Source organism: Schistocerca piceifrons, chromosome X (genome assembly GCF_021461385.2).
Source record: "Schistocerca piceifrons isolate TAMUIC-IGC-003096 chromosome X, iqSchPice1.1, whole genome shotgun sequence".
Lineage (NCBI taxonomy): Eukaryota > Metazoa > Arthropoda > Insecta > Orthoptera > Acrididae > Schistocerca > Schistocerca piceifrons.
Genome location: NC_060149.1, coordinates 168,291,103 through 168,316,020, shown reverse-complemented (window position 1 = coordinate 168,316,020; position 24,918 = coordinate 168,291,103). Strand labels below are relative to the sequence as shown.

General features: G+C 38.7%; 1 protein-coding gene across 2 annotated transcripts in view; it reads left to right on the top strand.

The window, feature by feature from the left end:
- Nucleotides 1-4,683: 4,683 nt before the first annotated feature.
- LOC124721948 (centromere protein S-like) overlaps nucleotides 4,684-24,918 on the top strand; it is a 60,044-nt gene continuing 39,809 nt past the window's right edge. For both annotated transcript variants that reach the window (XM_047247111.1, XM_047247112.1), the window contains exons 1-3: nucleotides 4,684-4,809; nucleotides 5,771-5,928; nucleotides 6,041-6,107. In XM_047247111.1, coding sequence (XP_047103067.1) covers nucleotides 4,774-4,809; nucleotides 5,771-5,928; nucleotides 6,041-6,107 — 261 coding nt within the window. In that variant the 5' untranslated portion in view covers nucleotides 4,684-4,773. The remainder of the gene's footprint in view (nucleotides 4,810-5,770; nucleotides 5,929-6,040; nucleotides 6,108-24,918) is intronic.

Below are 24,918 nucleotides of genomic sequence, written 5' to 3'. Positions count from 1 at the left end.
CACAACGCCCAGTCAACACGTTGGTATTTTCAGACACACTGAAAATTATATCAAAAGCTTAAATATCATAGGTGTTCCGTTGCTGCTCCATGCAAGAAATACTTTTGCTTTTGGGATAATTTTCGATAGTCAATCAGTAAGGCACATAGCTCTGACAAGTATGCATCATGTTGAATCTCCTTTGAAGTATTTGCTAACACACAAACTGTCACAAGACCACATAGAGCTTTCCCCCCCCCCCCCCCCCCCCCCCCCCCTGCATTCGGTCCAGATGTGGTTGGAACAACAATCCAAATGCATACCAGATCAAATGTGCCATGAGAAAGTTGCTCTTGGGTAACAGTGTCACTGCAATGAATGGGAATTGCTCAAATTTTAATGTGTGTTGTTTGCCACCTGTTTATGATTTTCATGCAAGAAAGCATGTAGTAGAAAGTGATGAAAGTGCTGCAGAAAATGAAGTAGAGAAGTGGTGTGCACTTCTTGATGATAAGATTAAGTTCTCATTTCACAAGTAAAACACGCTCTATTATATTGCAGGATATGTGTAATTGCGCCTTTCAAGGCAGATCACATGCAAGACTGTCTTCACATACTGAAGCCACCAGTAGTTAAATCTGCATTATAATGTGATTTTCTCTATAATTTTCCCAATATGGCCAATAAAAGTGCATTTGTAAATTTTGTTAACTGGGGAAAACTGGTTAAAACAAGTGACTGCATGTACTCTGTTGTAGAATACTCAGAAACTGTTTCAGATGTTTGTGATTGCTGGGGATATGCGGCAGAAATATATACAGGCCAAGATTTTGCATTGTGTTAAAAAATAAAATAAAATAAAAATTGTAGATTACCCATTTTCTGCTCTTGGTTATGATTACCATTATGAAATTAGGATTGAGGACTTACATCAGACTCAACTTGTTTGTAAGATTGTATCCCTATACTCCTGCATACGCTTAAAAACATATGGAAAAAAAGCCTGCTGAGAAAATTTTAAACAACAAATCAAGTACAAGGCAGAAGTTAAATAAACTCATATTGTTTAATCATGTATAGTGCTCAGATTGGAAAAATTATGTAATGGGACATTACATGCAGATGGGTGTGACATTTTGACAGATTTTTTAAAACTATTTTGTCCATACATTTGTTGTTGTGTAATGATGAACTTCAGAAGATGAATCACATCGAAGTAAAATTAACTCTTTACGTCCTGTGTAGATATTGTAACAAAATTATAATTGATATTATATAAGCTTATTTTAAGATGTTTGGTGTTACAAAATATGCACTTGCCTTAAAACAGGTGATTTGTGTGAAATCAATGGAAAAAAAATGTTCTGAGACTTATTTGACAGATTGCTTTCAGTGTGAGAAAATATTTCCCTCAATAACTATGTTAACTTGAATTTTTCACTTTAAGAAACCAGTTTGATCACAGGATGGGTGTGATCTAATGGAGTATGCAGTGGTTCTATGTTTCAAACAGTAATGTTTGTGGATACTCTGCAACATAAGAGCAATAACATTTTTACTCTGTTAATTCTTGTTTTAATACTTCCTATAATGAATACAATGTTCCAGTTGATCATAAGCATTTTTATTACTTTAGAACCATTCTAGAATAAGGGGGCCTGAGTCAGGCAAAACCTAATTTTCTGAATTTTGTCTTTATTTTGCTAGGATGCCTTTCTATTATATTTTCCTGTGTTTGGGGGGGGGGGGAGAATGCAAATAATCATATAGAATTATCTTTCTAGCACTACAAAGTACAGAATAGTGATTACAGGTACACGTGGAAATCTAGGAAATTTCAGTATTCATGTTACATGCCTAATTTTCATCAACATTTACCTTAATTATACGGTTACACTTTTTGCTGATTTGAACTGTGTACTACATGTTAAAAAGATTTTGTTTGATCATAGTAATAAAAGCATTTCATTTTGTTAGTTCATATGTCCCATACCGAACTGAAATTATCAAGTTATGATGACAAAGGAAGGAAATAACATTAAGGAATCTTACTTCACAGAACTTATGTAACAATGTTTACACTTTTTGCTAGTTAACTTTAACATAAACCATTTAGTTTTCCATTAAGACTGAAAGCAGTTGCACGAGTCACGTAAAGATCAAAGTTTCCCATAGGGAACTAAAGTATTTTACGTTTGAGTCATTGCAGACCCAAAGTATTGTGATCTTCATATTTCTATTTAAAAAAGTTTGTAACTCAAATTCACAGACATTTTGGAATCTGTAAATACATGTGTGTAGCAAGGTACTTTTCATGTGCCATGTGGAACCTTTAATTTTATGGTTTAAATATAATTTATTTCATGAATTACCTTTAATACCAACACTGTCTGAATGCATTATTTACCATTTAGAAGAAGAAATATTAGTGTACAGAATAACAAACCTCATGAAAAATGTGAGAGATTGTTCTGTACAGAACTTGGAATGGCTCTTTATCAATAGCAGGTAAAAAAGAAGGCTTCTATTAAATGTTCAAAGAAACCAGTCAGTACCTCTTAATTCACCATAGAGGTGATACAGTAATAAAACAATTTACTTTTTCAGAATTTCTGCTAAGTATTAAAAGTGTGAAGACCTATTCAATTAGTATTTGCTTTACCAATAACCTGTAGTACAAGCACATGTATAAGCAGGTAATTATGGGAGTCAAGAGTTATGTTAAAATTAAAGATACTGACTGTTATTACTTGCTCACAAAGCATTGTAGTCGCTGTATAGTTTATGCTGCATGTGGTGTACCCAAGGTGATTCCTGGAGGACATAATATTGTTATCCTATGGGAGTGCATTGGTACCACACCTACTGAAAGTACGTTTTGCTGTGGAATAGTTGTATCAGATGCCTGTACCAGAAAACAAATCTCCACTGTGACACCCTCATGTTCTTGGTATGCTATTAGCTATTATTACAGGAATACTCTTCACATGGAGGAGGAAGCATAGTGAGATTTTCTTTTTCATCATTTCCAACATTGTACACAACTTTCTTGCACTTTTGTTATCAAATTTTTCCCTTCATAATGGAGGGGAGAGAGGGAAAAAAATAAATAAATAAAATTTAAGCGAGCTTTCATAAAAACTGAAAACTCTACTTGCGTCATTTGTTATTTTCAAAATGTTGCTCTCTTTCCAAATACTGTTATATTTCTTCAAACCAATTTTTAATTTCTCAGGTTATTACATATTATTTACTGTACATTGTCCACCAATACTTCCGTTGCTACCGGATAGTTTGTAATGTGGCACTGCCTTTGTGCCACTGGTATTGGCTAGTAAACTTTTGCAGATACGAAAATCGATTGGACTAGAATGTCCTGTCAGTATAGGACAAATTCAGACAATATGGAACTTTTTACACTAAATTTGCAATATAATGTCACCCTTGTCTCTCACAGATTGTAGCAGCCATTGGGGTGCCTGTCTGGCCAGCTTCTGCAGCTTTCGATTTCAGGTTTGTTTTTTGCTTGGGCCGTATACTGACAACCAGTAATTCCAGTGATAGACACCATGTCAAAGACTGGAACCAAGATACACAGAAATAAAATTCTACGGTTGTAATTCAAAGTGTAATTAATTTTGCTCACTGACATGTTTTGAATTCAATTTTAAAATTGTTTGGGTGTCAGACTGGAAAATTACAGTTTTAAGACACCCCAACCGTAAAATTAACAGCTGTGATCGAGGTTATTTTCAACAAGTTCCTTCACTTCCTACATCATCATGGATCAGTCCAATATAATATTATTACTAGACTTAACTTCCAAATGATACAGGTCATGCATTTAAGAGGAGCCTTAACATTGAGCTTTGTGTTTGTCTCATTTAAATGTATTTCTTGTCTCGTATCAAAGACTGAAGCACTGTTAAAAACTGGTGCTTCTACCTTATCACCCAGTTCAAATACACCGTGTCACGTACAGGCGTTAATAAAATCATGGTATTTCAATTTCTGATCAAAGAGAGTGCCAAATTCGTAAGTGCATGTTGCAATTACAGTGTCAGCATATATGCAGATCGGTAATGCATCACTTCAGATAAAGAAAAAATAACGATTTTTCTGTTTATACGTAAGTAATACTTTAATAGTTCAGTTGTAATTTCTGTTGTTGGTAAAGATACCCCTAAGCAAACTTTTTTTCAAGAGACGGCTTCACTATTGTCCACACTTGATTTTCCGAATTATACCTGTAGTTAAAAGCTTCGGCAAGTAAGGTAATTTTTTGACCTCCATTGAATCTTAGTGTTTTAAAACGGGCAAATAAGTAAAGCACTTATAAAATTAATAGTAAACAATTTATAGGTAGCTTGTCAAACTTTCAAAACACACTCGAATTTAAGAATTTCATAGCAGAACTGTCACTGTTTTTTCTCGCTAGATTAGAAACACTTCATTATGTTGATGTGTAGATATCTAGAACATCCAATATAAAATACTTATGAGGGCGCAGAACGAAAAACATTTTCATCCGTGTTTTGACACTTCGGTTTTTGCCAAATTCAGGTATGGCGGACACTCAATTATATGATCTCTTGCCGGCACGCGCTAGAGCCATCTATCGGTAGGTCCGGTAGTTGAGCATCCCTCATTTTGCTAGCTTTAGACGCCTGTAGTCGCCAGAGGGGTTAGACCAGCCGTATGTATCTTACTGTGATGATCTTTGCAGATGTTTAACGGAAGTGGCAAACAGCGGTAATTTGGATTTGGACTTAGGAGTATTGTTGAGTTGCTATAATGTCAGCTGGGATGTGTGCTCTTAAGAAAGAAGAAGTAAGCCTTTTTTTTTCTTGCGTGAAAGTAAGGTAGTCATGTTTTGTAACGCATCAACTGGAATATGTGGAATTGTGGTTGTATTTCGTGGAAGCAATGTGTGTCAAATGATGTGGTGCTGCGTTTTGTCAGCAGTGTAGTTCAATAGAATTTTGCCTTAACAGCAAGCAAGTGTCGTGCACAGAGCCGTATGAGTCAGTTTGCGTAAATTCAGAGCGCAAGTTGTTCATGCGCACAGAAATAAGTATTAGTAAGAACTCTTAGTACGACTGTATAAGTGAATGAATGCCGATAGAAATATTTGAGAAACGTGAATGTACCCTTCTGCAAGTGAAGTAGTTCACCGACGGTAAAAGTTTGTACTTCGAACTTACCACACCTGAGCGTCCTAAGTTGAATTGAGGAAATGATTAGATAATTTATCGAGTCTATTGATTTCTATATATCATTCATCTTTATACCCCAAACGAAGTTTGCAATGCGGTCATATTATTATTTATAAAGCCATGATTAGTTTATTGGTCACTGTACATTGCTGTATAATGAAACATACCTTTTTTTTGCCAGTTCTCTTTGGTACCATTAGTTCCAAAGATGGTGAAATAACAACAGAGCTTTAGCCTTTAGCTTTCTGCTTTAAATTTGTCTAGGTATTTGAGGCATATAGTAGTTTAATTTCTTCAGAGATTGAAATTTTTGATTTTATACAGGCTGCATGGACTGGCACAGCTTGAAGAATACCTCATTTATTAGGGCTGATCCAAAAGTAAAAGGTAGTTAGTAAAATAACTAATTTTCCACCTGTTTTGTGTAAGTAGATAGATGTTTTAAAATTTTGCTATTCAGCATTACTATTTTTATACTGCCAATCAACAGTTTTTCATAAAGATTTTTTTGTAGCAAGCGGTGCATAAGTATCAGTTTTAGGTAGATGTTACTAACTTTGTGTTTTTCTATTCAGATACTGAAGATTATCTTATTCCAAGAGGTGGACAGAGTTGTTACAGAGACGTCGAAGGAGATTGGTGTAACATGTTCATCTGAGGTTGTGAATGTATTTGCAGAAATGGCTTGGAAGAAAGCTCGTTCGATTGCTGAAGATTTGGAATTGTTTGCAAAGTACGTGTCTACCCATAAATTAAAGGACGAGTGTGTGTTTATGTGGATGCTTAGAAATGCACAGTTTGTTCTTTATTGTTTGCAATGAAAGCACTTGAACTCTTGTTTCCAGACATGCCAAACGGAGTATGGTATCTTCAGATGATGTGAAGCTTGTTGTGCGGAGAAACCCTTCCTTGGTGAGTAAATATATAAAGCCTTGTTTGAAATGTGCAAGTTCCTCCAGAATATTAGGACATGCTGCTTATTTATTTATTTTTGTAATTCTGTGTGTTCGTTTTTCATTTTTTTTTCTCCTTAGTCCACTTTTTATGTGATTAGCCTGTTAAAGAAAATACATTTTGAGCTCTGTATTCTATTCATGAATGAAGTACCAGAAGAGACTGAGAGATCCATATGTTTGATCTCCACTTTTTCTAAATTTTCCAGTAGTGTGGGCTGTATGGGGAAGATTGATCTGTACGTAGCACGATAAATAACCAATGTTTTGGGGGCTTCAGGAATCAGCCACATAGCCGTGCGGTCTAAGGCGCTGCAGTCATGGGCTGTGCGGCTGGTCCCGGCGGAGGGTCGAGTCCTCCCTCGTGCGTGGGTGTGTGTGTTTGTCCTTAGGATAATTTAGATTAAGCAGCGTGTAAGCTTAAGGACTGATGACCTTAGCAGTTAAGTCCCATAAGATTTCACACACATTTGAACATTTTTTGAATCAGCCACATAACAAAGCAGGCAATTTGCTGTTCATGCCTGAATTTGATACCTCCTTGTGGATGCTGAGAATGTGCCTGTCTTTTTGGCAGCTTTGGACAATGGCCTTTAAGCCAGGCACCCATAGCTCAGGCTGAGTGGTGCATGTGGAGGGGGATCCTCGACCAGAGAAGGCAGTGTCTTGGTGGATATCCTGCAGAGTGAAAAGATAAAAATTAACAGCTAGTGGCTGTGAGGCTCTGGCAGTGACTCAGTACAGAGGTGAATGTTTCAGCACAGATTGTAGGGTTCAATAATGTTCACTCCTCAGCCATGCCATGAGAAGACAGCAGGATCAAACTACAAAAATTTATTCCTCAGTTTTCCATTTGCACCTGGACTGATGAAGGGTCCTTTCTATCTACCAAACCTATGTTCTTTATAGACAGTACCGAAAATGTTTTTGAGGAAATCTCTTTCCTCAAAACTACAAATCTGGTTTGACAAATTGAAACAATTCCTACCTAGTTTCATATGTTACTGTCTTCAAAGAAACTTGCTATACCTGTCATTGCAACATAAGAGCCTGAGGATGGTGCAGGGTTTAATTTTTTACTGGATGTTAATGCTGCAGAAGGATGAGGAACTATACGAAAACTTGAAAAGACAAGAAATCTGCTTCATACATCGTAAAAATCCAAGCCTGATAGAGCAGAAGGTTGACGCCCTCAGTTTTGAGGTGGATTCACTTCATGAAGAAGTTAAAATCGAGGTCTACTGTTGTCATGTGAAACTATATTTCCCACCTCCAATGCAGAGTTTTAAATGCCATCTTTGGGCCTAGTCTTACCTTTGTACGAATAATATAAGTTGTGAAAACTGTGGTTTGCTGCTTCATGAAACCACCTCATGTGACCATCCCTAATTGTTTCAGTTGCAGAGACGATTGCCATGCATCCCCACCACCACCTTGTTGTTTGAAGTATGCTGCCTTTTTGAATACTTAAGGATCTTAGCCTATGACTGCCTCTTATATTTTGAAGGCCAGAAAAAGTCGTGTACATACACATCTCGCTCGAAAGGTATCGAATTTTGTCACTTACATGGCCAGGTCATTGGTAGTACCTCGAGTACTTATTCTATTACTCGATGTTGCCTTCCTTCCATGGAGGCCTAACTAGGATTGTAATTCAATGGAACTTTTATTTGGCAAAATTACTGCTGGTGTACTCTTCTTTGATCTGTGTTTGTATCATGATTCATGGCTCATTTGTATGATAAGTCGTAATGATGTGGAACAAGTCATTTTGTATTTGCATCGAACATTACAGGGTGTGCATAAAGTCCGGGAACACCTTCAATTATTTATTGTACAAGAACCAAACATTGTGCAGATATCATACATATGTCATTTTGAGGAGAGACTCTGAAGGTTTTTTTCGTATATACCGCCAGAGCGTAGTGTGGTAATCTGCCAATAGCCAGCGCTAGTTGCAAACATGATGAGTTCAGGTGCGGAGTAAGGCTTCTGTGTGTTGGAGTTTGACAAAAACAAGTGTGCTACAGCTGTTCAACTGATGTTTAGAACCAAGTACAGTAAGAAGCTACCAACAAGGAAGGCCACTCACACAACAAATTCGTTAAGACGGATTGCTTGTGCCTGGGAAAGAGTAGTGGACGTCCCAATGTGAATGAAGTGAATGTGGAGTGCGTACAGGAGACATTCATAAGGAGTCCAAAGAAATTGGTGTGTCGTGCATCCTGTGAACTCGAAATGCCTCAAATGACAGTGTGGAATGTCCTGCAACAGAAGCTGTCTACGAAACCATTCAAATTTGTGAGTACCTGAACACGGAGCTGCTGCATCACTGGATCGTCCATGCTACAGAAAGGGACAGCTGTTTCATGAAATGGTCTCCCCAGTCACCAGATCTCACGCCATGTGACTTTTCTGTGGGGACACATTAAAGATCTGGTGTATGTATCGACTCTACCACGCAATGTAGCGTGACATCTGTACAATGTTTAGTTCTTGTGCAATAAATAATTGTTCCCGGACTTTATGTTCACCCTGTGTTTTGTGAATACGGCTGCATGCTGATCATTTACAAGTCTTTTTTCTTTTTTATTCTTATTTAAAAAAAAAAGACCCAGATGTAATTTCTGACCACCACCTTCTCTGCATTAAGTGACAGAAATTCTATAGAAGAGTCTTCAAGCAGAAACTTTTTTTAATTTGATGTGATTCTTCAGTTTCTCCTGGCGTATTTGTTGCTTGAACAGTCCACGGGTATACTGCCGGTTCATAGTGTCCAACGGGCACAATATTTTTTAAAATTTGTTTTCAAAATTTTTCTTCGCTGCCTGTCAGACATTTTGTATCACTGAGCAAATGATCAGAAATTTTGGTGCTTAATCTTGAAATAGAGGTGGTCCTTGTCTGAAATAGTTCTGGCTTTGTGTACTAATCTGTTCATCTTAGCTTTCTTCTGAGCTGGATGGTAAAAGCTACGCCCATTGAGATACAGGTCTGTGTGAGTCAGTTTTCTGTACACACAATGGCCGTGTCATCTGTCCGATTTCCGTTTGACCAACACATCTAAGAAAGGCAACTTCCTTTCCACCTCCACTGTAAATCTTATGTTGGATGTATACCATTCAGATGATGAACAAACTGCTGCAGTGCCTCACTGTCATGCGGCCATATTAAAAATGTCGTTATGGCTGAAGATGAAAGATGGCAGGAACAGAGCACTGTTCAATGCTCTTTCTTCGAAATCTTCCATGAGAAAGTTAGCTATGGCTGGTGACAGTGGTGAATCCATGGCCATTCCATCAGACATTTCATAATGATTTCCACCATACAAGAAGTGGTCGTCAGTGTGCCAAAATTATTTCAAAATTTCCGGGGAGAAATGAGTGGCCAACAGTTTTAATGTGTCTTCCACAGGCACCTTCATAAACAAGTAGACCACATCAAGGCTAACCATAACTTCATTTGGGCGTATCCTCATCTGTTTTATGATAACAACAAACTTTTGTGGCTTTTTAATGATGTCTACAGCGACCGACTGTAGCTACCAATGCCTTAGTCAGATACATTGCCAGCCTGTATTTAGGAGAGTCGGTAGCTCTAATATTCTGTCTTTGTGTATCTTAGGCAGACCATACAGCCTGGATGGCCTCGGTGCAGCGAGGGCTATTCCGACAATCATATTGCGATTGGCTGCGCTCACATTACGTCACCCGGCAGAAAAGCTGCACCTGCGTCAGAGAGTGGGCATTAGAAAAGCAATGTTGTTGTTTTATAAATGAATTACCAACTTTTCAGGCATGTTAGACACACACACACACACACACACACACACACACACACACACACACAAAACTAAACCTAAAAAAATAATATGTAACTAACATAGTTTGACATAGGAGGTAAAGAAGAATGCGTAAAACAAACTTACCACCATTCCGTAATTTTCAAGTGCATTGATTGGCTGTAGTTACTGACGAAAAGTGGCTCTTCATTTCTTACATGGTTTAGATGCCGTCCACATGAGATTCTTCCTTGTGTCACTATTCTTTCTTACTTCTACTAGTCTTTAAATGCCTGATACATATAGAAGTTCGTGTTCTAACATACATGAGGAAACTTTATTTTGATAATCGAAGTTAAACTTTTAATTATGTTGTTACATTTCGAAATTGTTAGTCCATGGAAACCTGTAAATATAACTTTGAACTGTTTCACGGTATTCACCCAGTCTGTTGTTGGTGTTAGAAGACTCCCACAAGAAACAGTATTTATCCATGATTGAGAACTTGTTCCAGGAATCGAGCACATTTCAGTGCGTGATCCCAAGGTTTAATCGATAGAACGACTTTTAAATGCGAGATAGCCAGCCAAGTATTGAACAGAGTCAGGAGTAGCATCTTCTATATCAGCACTATTTTGATCTATTTCGTGGACAGTTCTCAGGAATTCTTCTTCCTCTTCGACAATACCTAAGATGTCACAACTATTTGCACGTTTCTAGTGTTGTTCGTCTGTTATCTCGATACAGAGTTCACTTGTGATGATCTTCAAGATGTCGTCATCGTGTGTTTCGGTACCAGTATCTGCAGAAATGGTAGTGACTTTTTCTTCAGCAACTGCTGCACTGCCTGATAAAGGTATGTCGTCTGCATTTCCAGTTAAAAGAAGCCGAATTCTGTGTTTGACTTCTACAGCTGTGGGATTATTGCAGAACGCACCAAGTCCTCGGATTTAGACGTGATGTTAAGATAAACTTCACATTATCTTTCTTTACTTCTTCGAGTAACCCTAGAAGGGATGTGATTGAGACTATAAACCTCTTCTGAAATGTCACCAAACTCTTCCTGCTTCCACAGCACGTCATGGCAAGCATCGCGAAACCTTTTTAAAGCGTTCTTGACTTTTAAAATTCAGACCAAATCCGCAACATAAAGGTGTGACATCATCAATGGGAGTTCTAGAATTTAAAATGTCAAAATTATTGTTTACTAAATCAAAGAACATGCTTTCCCATTCTTTTCCCAAAACATACAAGAGAGCTTTAGCCGGAATGAAAATAAGCGGACTACCATCCTAACATTTTGTCAAGCACGTCCTGTAACACTGATGTGCACTTCTTAAATGTGATGTACTACATTCACATCGCCTTTCTGGCTGGCTAACAAGTTCTTAATTACACTATTGGTTATCAAAGTTCCATCAGGAGGAGATAACCCTTCATCTAAAAAGTGGTTCCTAAGGAGCTTCAGTAAATGTGGCACATTTTAAAAAACCCAGATTTTCCTTTCATTGTGTGCTGGATGTTTGAAAAAGGTTTTTGAGATATTGACACAAAGTTCATTCCACACTTTAGAGTTTTTTTTGCACCCAAATCACACGTTACAGCCACAACATATAGTCTCGAATTTTCAATTTTTAATATTGTACATAGTAGCAGGCCACAGTTCATTGTAACGTCAAAATAGTAATAAATACGCTGCTTCCAAGATGAAAACAAACCACGAATCATTACAACTACAACATTTGTGTGAGGTCCTAAAATCCTGTCTTTTGAAGCATCATAGCAGATTCTACCATCAATGTTCATTTCATTGAAACACAACACAGTTGTCTTCTGTAGGGGAGTAAATGTATGACTCTTTGCTTTCAAAATTGCCAAAACTTCTTCTGAAATACCTGGATTACACTTAAAATTCGTAGTCCATTTTTGAAGTGTTGCTTGATATGGCAAATGAATATTTCACTTCCTCAAATATGTATAAGCTTTTTGAGAAAGAGATTTCATAGTTAGGGCATTGGCAATATCCGTAGCACTCCATTTAACACGTCTTGCCTTGTAACAAATAGTGAATTTGTCCTGGAGTGAAACACTTAGATAAGATATTCTGTCCTTCTTTCTTTACGACACTTTCTTTCTTTAATAAGACGCGTGTAACAGTATTGGCTTTCTTCAGGGCTTCTTCACACTTTTTAAGGCTACTTTCAAGCTCGGCATTTTTCTTATAAAGAACTTCTATTTCTGATTTTAGTCTTTTTATTTCTTCATTCTTCACTTTCAAATCAGTGTGTTCACAAATAGGCACTGTATTTGTATCTTAGTCCAGTTTCCTTTTCCTTGGGGACACAGACTGCAAAGTATCAGTTGCTCTCTTGTGCACATCTCTCATCTGCTAACATAGAGCTCGCTCACGAACATCCTACAGGAACAAAAAAAACCTGTTAATTGTTTCATTTACGTTTAATAATTAGTACTAAAATGATACTTTTTCACCAAACAATAAATCATTTGAGAAGAGAAAGCTTAACGAATTAATACCTTAATCTAACTCATCAGTATAACACAGCAGCTTGCTTACATCGTTGTCAGGTTCAGTGCTGTTTTCAGCTGTACGTAAATCTCCATGCCAGTTAGGTAAATGTTGAGATGGAACTGCATCTGCTTTAAGTTTCTTCTTTTGCGGCACCCCAGGCGTTCGTTCTTTAAATCCCGCCTATAATCCTCAGGAAGACCCACTTTCTTGTGATTAGCTCAGAAAAGAGCTATGCTAAAAACAACAAGGACCACCTTGGTTCTGAGATTAAGCATCTGAAGACAGTGTTAGAATTAATGGGTATTCTGTCCATGGCATTAGATCAACGCTCTTGAGAAAACAGATGGAATGCTGTTCAGCCGGGCTGAGGATCAACACACAGCATGGCTTCCATTCTGCGGTGCAACAACTAGCAACATAAGTAGAACCTTAAACAGGCAAGAAATCTGACCAGTCTTCCGGCCACCCAGAAAAATTAAAAAAATGTTGCAAATAGTTAAAGACAATCTCAACCTGAGTGTGCTGGGAATTTGTAACATTCCTTGTGAGTGTGGTGAGAGTTACGTGTGACAGTCTGTACGGATGGTTGCTGATTGTTGCATTGAGCAGAATCATCATAATCTTAAATACAGGCATTTTGATAAATCAGCGGTGGCAGAGCACAACGTTAGACAGAAGCGCAAGATTTTGTGTGGACGGACGAGAATAATTGCTCACACATTGAACTTTTGGGTCTCTGTGATCAGAGAAACAGTTGAAATTAGACTTTGCTAAGTGCCATGTTAAAGCTGTTTTCACAATGTATGGAAGTGTGCACTTGATAAGGAAAAAACACAAAGGAATACTCCCCACATGATGCGATGGATGGTGCTGTAAACAAAATCTATGGCTGTAGAGGGCACCAACTCTCTATGCGCCTCCATGACATAATCTATCAAATCGGATGCCAGTCTGTGTACATAAGAGAACCTTGGCAGTTCACAACAGTCAGTTTTAGTCCCTGATGCAGGTGATTGAGTATATTCTTAAAAATATGTCTAGAAGATGATTGTGGGTGAGGACAAAGTACTGTTCTTGTTGCACATTTTTGAGAAATAAAGCCTTTCTTCCTAAATATTGAGTTACCCAAGAACTTTATTCCATATGACGTTGAATGAAAATGTGTAAAATGTCAGCTTACTGATTTGTTCTCTGATTTCTCCCTCCCTAAGATATTCAGTGCTTCTGAGTGCACATATGACTGAACAATATTGTTTTAGGAGTTCAAAAATGTGCTTTTTTCTGGTTTAAATTCTCATCGGTGTGGACACCTAAGAATTTGAAGTTCCCACCCTATTTGTTATTTCCTCACCATGTGTTGCACTTATTATTGGTGTAATACCCCTAGGTGTTCAGAACCGAATATGTTGTATTTTTTAAATTGAGGGTGAGACCCTTCGCAGAAAACTAGTTAGTGATACTTGAAAGAACGTTGTTTACCATTTCTTCTGTTGCTGTATGTACGCTTGGATTGATCTACGCTACTAATGTCACCCACAAAAAGAACTAATTCTGCTTATTGTATATTAAACGGAAAATGGCTTAGGCAAAAATCTAGAATAGGGCCAGTAGTGTATGTGTGTGTTTCATGCAGGAATTTGTCAGCGCTTAGTGTGAGATATGATGGGAGCAACAGGTGTGTCTGCTGTTTCTTTTACGCAGCCAATAAGAGAGCAACAGGCAGACGACATGTTTCAAAATTATATATTCAGAAGAAAAAGTGAAACATTACTGTAGGTGAAAATTATAAATTTAATTGCTTTTTGTTTGAGCTGCAACTATTTAAAGTCTGCTAGTAGCTGCACACAAAGGGCAGCATCACAACCCATGATATGTTTGAAAAAGCAGTGAAATATTTCTGTGCTCTGTATTGCTACGCAATCAATCTGAGAGTGTAATGAGTACGTGGGTCAATGTTTTTTAATTACATCATTGGAGGAGGTAAGTGGATCAATGTTTTTTAATTAAAAAGCCTGGAAGAAGGTTGGTAGATCAATGTATGTTTATATATCAAACGCTCAACTTAATTACTGATAAACATTTATCCACCTACCTTCTTCCATGACTGAATTAAAAAAGGTTGATTCACTTGCTCAAAGTGGCTGCTTTTGCTGCCCTTTGCAGGAGATTCTATCCACACAAACCTTTGACCCTTAAAGTAATTTCACTACCACATTTGATAACATTTCTGTTTCAGTCAGTCAGTCAGTCGTTAAGACATGCACCAATGGATGATGTCATTGTGCAGAACTAAATTGTGTAAATAAGTCCACTTATAACACTCACTGCAGTAATTGCAAAATATTTCTCTTGAAACTCGCTAATACTCTGAAAAACCCAAACAAGACAATGTTTTTAATTTCGGTGCTAGGCCTGCATTGCCTCTTGTTGATTGTCAGAGAATCATTCCAATGGTGATGCAAAACTGGTGTGTTGCCAACGTTTGAGCAGTAGATAACCACTGCTGTGACTGTCGCCGGCCATGATCTAGACTTCAGCTGATTTCTTACATATATCAGGAATGGTAGTGGACTTAAAATTGAGCCTTGGGGAATCCCATACATGATTTCTCCCTTGTCAGAATAATGTGCCCCAGCTACATTGGTATGGTGCTCCAAGAAATGTATTTCACGTGGCCGTTCACAAATCCTTAGAGATTTGCGTGCCTTCTGTCAAACTGTACAAGCAACTGCAGAGGTCTTCATGTTGGTCTGTGCAGATGCCATCAGTAAATTTCCCTTCCATACCACAGAGGCAGCTAATGGCCCCAGTAGTTGCCACTTGAAATGTCTATATAATTCTGTGCACAGCCCTTATTTACTTTTGAGATGGCCACCTTAATCCGCCAACAGCCCCACCCCCTTCTTTTCTCATAACTGGGGATTTCAGTGCACACCACCCCCTAAGGGGTGTTGTTCAGTAGGAGCCATATGTTTGACCAGCTGCCTTCTTTGTGCTCCTTCTAAGGCATTTGATTGTATAGGTAATGTTCCTGTCTTAGAAAATATAAAGTTTTATGGACTGATGGCTTTCTTTACGTGTAGCTGGTTTGTCATATGTGACAATAGAATGCAAGAAGTCATGCTGCATGAATGAAATAATGTTGGAAAGGTAGGAAATTTTAGTGACTGGGGAGAAATCGGAAAGGGAGTCTCGCAGGGTTAAATTTTGGATCCACTCGTATTCCTGATGTAGGTGTAGGACCTTCCACTTAACATTCAACAGGCAGAATTGGTACCTTTTCATATATTTCTTCTGTTGTAAAAGACCACATCAGAGAGCAAGCAACAGAAGATATTGTTAATGTTTTCCAAAGCATTAGTGGTTCTCTAAAAATGGACTCTCTTAATTTTGAGAAAACAAACTATATTCAGTTTTGCACAACAAGTATTTGTACCAACTATTGGTGTACCACATGAACAGGAGTCACAGAATAGGATAGAATGCTCAAAATTTTTGAGTGTACTTATTGATGAAAAGTGGAGCTGGATGAAATGTAGTACTGATCTTCTCAAACAATTACATTCAGCTACTTTTGCTCCTTTTATAATTGCAAGTCTTGGAAACGAGTCTGCCTCCTAAGAACATATTTTGCATATTCTTCTTCTTCTTCAGTCCAAAGACTTGATTTGATGCAGCTCTCCATGCTACTCTATCATGTGAAAGCCTCATCTGCAAATAACTACATCAACCTACATCCTCCAGAATCTGCTTAATTTGTTCATCTCTGTCTCTGTCTACAATTTTTACCCCCCTCTCCTATTCCCTACAGTACTAAATTGGTGATCCCTTGAATTCTCGGAATGTATCCTATAAACCAGTCCCTTCTTTTAAGTTGTGCCACACATTTCTTGTCTCCCCCAATTTTATTCAGTACCTCATGAGTTACACGATTGACCCATCTAATTTTCAGCATTCTTCTGTAACAGAACATTTAAAAGGCTCTATTCGTTTCTCGTCCAAACTGTTTATCATCCGTGTTTTATTTCCAAACATGGCTACACACCAGACAAATACCTTTAAAAAAAACCTTCATAACACTTAAATCTATATTTGATTTTAACAAATTTCTCTTCTTCAGAAACGCTTTTCTTGCCATTACCAGTCTACATTTTATCTTCTCTCTTCTTCCACCATCAATTATTTTGCTGCCCAAGTAGCAGAACTTATCTGCTACTTTAAGTGTCTCATTTCCTAATCTAATTCCTTCAGTGTCATCTGATTTAATAAGACAACATCCTATTATCCTTGTTTTGCTTTTATTGACGATTCTCATATATCCTCCTTTCAAGATGCCATCAGCTGTATTCAACTACTCTTCCAAGTTCTTTGCTGTCTCTGACAGAATCAAAATGTCATTGGCAAACCCCTAAGTTTTTATTTCTTCTGCTTGAACTTGAATTTCAACTCCAAATTCTTCTTTGTTTTCCCTTAATGATGGCTCAATGTGTAGATTGGATGTAATGTGATGTCTTAAGAAATAACTTTCTGGGGTAACTCATCACTTGATTGCATGATAGCAAGCAGTAAGAATAATATGTACTGTTCACTTGTGGCCGCCATGTGGGTACCAATGTCATGTGGACAGCAATGATGTAAAATGTTCAATAATGTCGAATGTGGCCATAGATAATGAATAAACTGTCAAACATGTTAAAAATGTATTGAAAGTGCTGTATAGCATAGTAGTCATGAATAACACAACTTTATCCCAATTACTGTATTACAAAAATTAATCAACAATACCAAAATGAAAATACAGTATTATGTACATAAATTAGACGAAGGCTTAAATTTTCTCTTTAAAAATGTTTCTCTTTAAGATGTGGTGCAAATGTGATGTATTGTACCTAAAACATTGAAAATCTGACACACACACACACACACACACACACACACACACACACAACCACAAAAATCAGTAACGAGTACACTATTATTCCACTTCTGCACTTTGAAAAAATTACACATATTGGAATTTAATTTTTAGTTTTTTACACTAACAGAAAAGTTAGTGTTTAGTTTTTAGCAGTTGTGTTACCTTTAAATTCAGTACAATAATGTATACTACAGTATACTGTCCTAGTTAAGGTAATCAGTTATATCTGTTTGCATTTAAGATGTGTGTTTGCATTAGGTTTAACATCTCATTATTGTTATTTCTATTAAACTCTTCTTTGAAAATAAGTTTTTGTGCAGTTTTTTACACAGTGAGAGCTTCGTTAAGTGATGACACAGCAAACTAGTCTCATTCATTTTCATGTTCAACCATTTCTCAAAAAGTCAGATGTCATCCAAGATCTTGCATAGTTCATGAAAACTTCAGGTAGAGAGTGAATGTTTTTAAAACGTTTATGTCTTTTCGACTTTCCGATCACCTGAAGCTTTTCTTTACATGATCACATGATATTTTCAGCAACATAGCTGTGAATCTTGTCTTAGACATTTAATGAAGTTCAGTATGCAGCAACAAAAGTTTCTGATCATTTACCAAATAACATATGTTCGGCAGGTAGCAGAGCAAGTTTTAAATTTGACTCAAAATCATTTCTTGTGGACAACCCCTATTCCATGACAAATTTCTGTTCAAATATTGATAGGTTATGAAATAAGAGAAACAACTAGTTTTTAAGTATAGTTGCATGACTGCTAAAAATGTGATGATTAGTGTTAAAACTAATCATATCTACATATCCTGTTAATTGACAAGTTGCAAATCATTTTGATAAGAGAATCGTTCAAATGATGTGTAGAAATGTAACTAATTAAATCACTTTTGATTTGTTTTCTCAATCCTGGTGCCCTTGCCCACTTTAGTGCAGCTCATGGCACCTATTTGGTTGTCAGTCTTGATCTTTTCCCACAGTCCCATGATTTTGCTAGAACAGTCACTGTATGATGACCTTCGTGACAGCAATCACTTTTTGGGGATGTTTGGGCTTTCCAAAGAACACCACCACTGCAGTCACCCTCATTGCTGCGCGGCTAGAGGTGCCATGTCACTGACTGCGTGCCCCTCCTGCTGGTGGATCGAGTCCTCCCTTGGGAATGGGTGTTGTGTGTTGTTCTTAGCATAAGTTAGTTTAAGTAGTGTGTAAGTTTAGGGACCGATGACCTCAGCAGCTTGGTCCCTTAGAAATTCACACATTTGAACATTTTTCACCCTCATCGTTTGAACTTTCTATAAGTCCCACCACTGGCAGTCAGTATCATGGTGGGCCAGTCCACACAAAAGCTATTCAGGACTATAAGAGGGCCCTCAGTGTGTCAAGTGACATCCTTCAGACTACTCTCATATTTTAAGGGTGTCTGTGCAAAAGCCCTCTACCTGATTAAATGCAGGAAGAAGGAATGGTGCGGGCAGTATATTTCCTCTGTGGGAAAGTGTACTTCTTTGTACTTGTAGGCCAGGGTTCATGGATCAACAACCATTCTACGTCTCATCCTTCATGGTAGTAATTATCCAATTGCTTGGATTTTTGATTAGATTGGCAAACTTGTTAATCTTTGGGAACATTTTTGCTTGTTTACTGTTAATTTTTTCATCTAATAATCTAATACTGTATGCTTGTATCAAATTTTAATTATTTCATATGACTGGTAATTAAAGAGAGAAAAGGTATTTCTATTAAACTTATAATCCAGTATTGTTAGTTATTATTTTCATTTATCAACGTGTATGAAATCTGAATAAAAGTAAAAAAAGGAGTTTCTAGTTACATTTGAACCAGTGGCTTTACGATTACAAAACATCAGCGCTATACATTCGCCTACTATTGACTCAACCGTTCACACTCTGAAATCTTCTCATCTTCAAAGACAATTTATGAGTTCTTTTTGAGAATCATATTGTACAACATTACAAAATTGATGTCCAGCATTAACCATCAAATGTTATAAGTTTTACATTCTAGACAAATGTCATATGTGCATGTTAAATTCAAGTGGGATCAGAAATTTTCAAAATTTGAAATAAATAAATTGGTGACTTGAGTGAATGAAAAAGATTAGAATTATTGGACTGCCATTTAATCCCTTCAAAGGATTACCAGCTGTGCCCAGGTGGCTGGCTGTGTGTGGGATGCATACAAGGCAATAGATTAGGTGACGCTCTATTGAATCCAAATAACGACAACTATGAGACCCAGAAGTATAAGTGTAAGATCCAAAAGAATGCTCAACGCAGATGGGAGTATTAAGGGCAGTTTCCACATAGGGCACTGTGTTCAGACTTCGCTTCTGCAGTGTTGCATCACCTGTGTTCCTGCATAACACACCATTTGCGAACTATGCTCGGGCACAAATGGAGCAAGTAGATAAGGATGTTGTTGTGGTGCTTGGGACTTATTTAGTTTTGTTGAGGAGAAAACAAGAATGCGAAAGAAAGAAATGCCGTTAATGGGTTCACCCTCTATTCAGAGCTAGAGAAGAGGGAGAATTTCACATGATATTTAATAGGCTTGCAGATGATCCTGTGAAATTCTTTTAAGTACATTAGAATGAATTTTACTAACTTCAAGAAATAATGCAATCCATTATTCCTGAGATTGAAGACCCTTGGCTTCTGTTCATCAGGCCAGCATGCCGTAATGTTATAGAGATTGCAGGAGAGGAAGTGCTGCGATCAACTGTGGCTGGACCTACACCAATATCCTCATTTTCTTCTCCATTTACATCATCATATAAGGAACTTTGAACATTGGCAAGTCTCACAGTTTTGAGGAAACAGAATTAAAAACTGCTTTTCATCTTCGTCTCTGTTTCTTTATCTTCTTTGCAGACTGGCTAGATGTGGTTGTGTCTAGCACAAGCTCCAGTAAAATACAACATGCGTAGTGCCTGTTTGCTTCTGCACTCGCCACCTACATGTAAGCAAAATTAAAGCTGAATGTGAAAAATATTACTACTGATACCTTCAGCAAATACACAACAGGTAACGTGAATAGGAAACAAAACATATACTAACTGGATTTGTTAAGCTTCTTACCAATGTTGCTCCATATATTGTCTTTGACAAGACTATTTTGTAATCTATATGTGCCCCATTGTAGAATTCTGGGTGCTGCTGAGCAAATATTACAAGCTCTTCATCCATAATGAGATTTTCAGTGTGCAGTGGAGTTTGCGCTGATATGAAACTTCCTGGCAGATTAAATCTGTGTGCTTGACTGAGACTCGAACTCGGGACTTATGCGTTTCGCGGGCAAGCGCTCTACCAACTGAGCTACCCGAGCATGACTCACGCCCTGTCCTCACAGCTTTACTTCCGCCAGTACCTCGTCTTCTACTTTCCAAACTTCACAGAAGCTCTCCTGCGAGTTCGAGTCTCGGTCCGGCACACAGTTTTAATCTGCCAGGAAGTTTCTCCTCATCCATGTTTACAAAAAACATGCAGAGCCCAGTATGAGGTCAGACATTACCTGTGTATTTGAGAGAGAGTCATAGCAGTTCGGGCAAAGCCGGAAAGAGCTGAACACCGAACAGCTGCCAACAGTCGACGTACCAGTGCCTTGATATAATTCCCACATGACATACTGTATTCTCACTGCACACCTGTCATCTTTGAAACGAGGTGCTTGACACCTATACAAAGTGAATAGGCAGAGTTCAGTCACGATCCCGTGCTTCATGACACAGTTGGAGCACAGTCGAGACAGTCAGAACACGGTACCCTATGTGGAAAATGGTCCCTAAAATCGTATTAATTAACTGCGGAACCATTTGCAACAAAGTGCCAAAGTTTGAAGCGCTTCTGAAAAAAAAAAAAAAAAAACTGAAGCTCACACAATACTAGGTGCCAAAAGTGGTTTGAAACCTGAAATTAATGGCAGTGAGATTTGGGGAACATTTAAGTGTATATTGAAAGGCTAGGCTAGGCTAGGCTAGTGGGGAAATGAAGATAGTGTATTCGTCGCAGTACACAAGAAACTCAGATCCACAGAGATAAAAATTGAGGCTGCATGCGAGATTGTTTGGGCAAGGCTCATTGTGACAGTTGAGCATAAAATGGTAATTGGGTCATTCTGTCACCCACCAGATTAAACTCCTGATGTAAGTGAAAACTTTAGAGCAGGCCTCAGTTTGCTTGTTCATAACTTCCCAAGTCATACTGTAATCATTGCTGGAACTTCTAATTATCCAACAGTCAGTTTTGAAAATTACAGTTTTGTTAGTGGTGGGTGTGACATGTTACTGTGCGAAACTTTACTAAATGCCTTCTCTGGAAACTACGTAGAATAGATAGCTCGAGACACCACTCATGATGGAACAGTGTTAGATCTAATGGTAGCAAATTGACCTGACTTCTTTGAGGATGTCTACATTGAATCTGGTATTACTGACCATGACTCGGTTGTGGCAACAGTGATTACCAAAGTACAAAGGACAAGTAGAAATATCTACATGTTCAGTAAACTAGATAAAAAAAAGCAGGTCTAGTCATATCTCATTGAGGAACTTGAAATCTTCAACACAGGAGAGGAGCATGCAGAGGAACTATGGCTCAAGTTTAAAATAATACACTACTGGCCATTAAAATTGCTACACCAAGAAGAAATGCTGATGATAAATGGGTATTCATTGGACAAATGTATTATACTAGAACTGACATGTGATTACATTTTCACACAATTTGGGTGCTTAGATCCAGAGAAATCAGTACCCAGAACAACCACCTCTGGCCTTGATACACCTGGTCATTGAGTCAAACAGAGCTTGGATGGAGTGTACAGGTACAGCTGCGCATGCAGCTTCAGCACGATACCACAGTTCATCAAGAGTAGTGACTGGCGTTTTGTGACGAGCCAGTTGCTCGGCCACCATTGACCAGACGTTTTCAATTGGTGAGAGATCTGGAGAATGTGCTGGCCAGGGCAGCAGTCGAACATTTTCTGTATCCAGAAAGGCCTGTACAGGACCTGTAACATGCAGTCGTGCATTATTGTGCTGAAATGTAGGGTTTTGCAGGGATCGAATGAAGGGTAGAGCCATGGGTCGTAACACATCTGAAATGTAACGTCCACTGTTCAAAGTGCCGTCAATGCGAACAAGAGGTGACAGAGTTGTGTAACCAGTGGCACCCCATACCATCATGCCAGGTGATGCGCCAGTACGGCGATGACAAATACGCGCTTCCAATGTGCGTTCACCGCGATGTCGCCAAACGCGGATGCGACCTTCATGATACTGTAAACAGAACCTGGATTCATCTAAAAAAACGAAGTTTTGCCATTCGTGCACCCAGGTTCGTCGTTGGGTACACCATCACAGGCGCTGCTGTCTGTGATACAGCGTCAAGGGTAAGCGCTGCCATGGTCTATGAGCTAATAGTCCAGGCTGCTACAAACATTGTCGAACTGTTTGTGCAGATGGTTGTTGTCTTGCAAATGTCCCCATCTGTTGACTCAGGGATTGAGACGTGGCTGCACAATCCGTTACAGCCATGCGGATAAGATGCCTGTCATCTCGACTGCTAGTGATACGAGGCTGTTGGGATCCAGCACGGTGTTCCGTATTACCCTCCTGAACCCATCAATTCCATATTCTGCTAACAGTCATTGGATCTCGACCAGTGTGAGCAGCAATGTTGCGATACGATAAACCACAATCGCGATAGACTACAATCCGACCTTTATCAAAGTCGTAAGCGTGATGGTATGCATTTCTCCTCCTCACACGAGGCATCACGATGACATTTCACCAGACAATGCCGTTCAACTGCTGTTTGTGTATGAGAAATCAGTTGGAAACTTTCCTCATGTCAGCATGTTGTAGGTGTCGCCACCGGCTCCAACCTTCTGTGAATGATATGAAAAGCTAATCATTTGCGTATCACAGCATCTTCTTCCTGTCGGTTAAATTTCGCGTCTGTAGCACGTCATCTTCGTGGTGTAGCAATTTTAATGGCCAGTAGTGTAGTTGATAAGCACTGGATACACATGTACCCAGTGAAAAAGGAGGGACCCCTCCGTGACAGTCATTGTAAAGAAAAATACAAAGAAACAGACTGATGGGCATGGTAGGAACTCAGAGAGTAGCGAAGCAAAATCACTTAAGTGTTTTCAAATGTTCCTTTACAAAGGGTAACCCAAGATTATTGCCCCAATTTAATTATTTAACCACTGAAAAGATGAGTGAAATAGATACTGGTGTCTGAGGTGTTGATAAACAGTTGAAATTGGCAAAGTTGAACAAAGTCCTAGGGCCTGATGGAATCCTTAAGGAATTCTACGTCCAATTTGTGGCCGAGTTAGCCCCTCTGTTAACTATAATCCATCATAGATCAATTGAACAAAAAAAAAAAAAAGTTTCCAGGGATTGAAAGGAAGCACTGGTCGCATGTGTTTACAAGAAGGGTGGTAGAAGTGATCGGAAAAACTGTCCATTATTCTTGATATCAGTTTGTTGTAGCACCACGGAATATATTCTGAGCTCAAACCTAATGAGGTACCTGCAACTGAATGACTTACTCAATGTTAACTGGTGTGGATTATGAAAGCATCGATCATATGAAACCTTACTTACACTTTTGTCATGACATACTACAAGCTTTGAGTCAAGGCAGTCAGGTAGATGCAATTCTCCCAGGGGCTCACCACTCTCTGGTGAGTCCGTGTTTGGCTACCACGGGGCCCCAGGCTTAGCAGCACCTCCTCCCTTTCTGTGCTGCATGTCTCCTCCTGCTATTCTTTTTCTGCTCCCTTGGGGAACATGTCTAGGGTATTTTTAGGAATGGGCTCTGAAGTTTTAATAGCCTTACATCAGAACAGTCCCTCATTAGTTTTTTCTTTCTTTCTCTGTTCTCCATCTCCTACTCTCCCTCTGCTTCGGTGTTTGAGGTTTCTGTGTTTCTACCTCCTCCCTGTGTACTCCTGAAGGCCGGCCCATGCATTTGACGTGTTACAGGTGACTGGGTAGCACATAATTCCCAGCTGTGGGTCGACAGGTAGGTTTTGCATGTGGCCCCTGGTAGAGGCCAGGCTCAGGGAGGGACGGTTGTCTGACCTGTTATCTTCCCAATTTGCCAATTGGTCCCTCTATCAGATGTTTGGGAGGTGTGACCAGAGGTGTGAAGACTCACCTAAGGCAGGTTAGCCCCCTCTGAGAGAGGGAGAGGGAGGGAGGGGGGCAGTTGTAAGGAGCATGCCATTGGAGATATTTGAAATTGTGGGAACTTTTTTGCAGTGAGCCCATCGCCATCTTGGTCTACGTCTACTAAAAGTAAACGGAATGAGGCTGAAGATTCAAAGAATCTCCCAGCTGCACCTCGGTTCCTCGTGGAGGTCAGTCCTTTGCTGTGGTTAATCTGTTTATTATTCAGAAAGGTGTTGATGCAGTTGCAGGCTCTGTGAACTCCCACTGTCATTTACATAATCGAACTTTGCTTCTGGAAACCAGTTGCGATATTCAAGAAGCTCAACA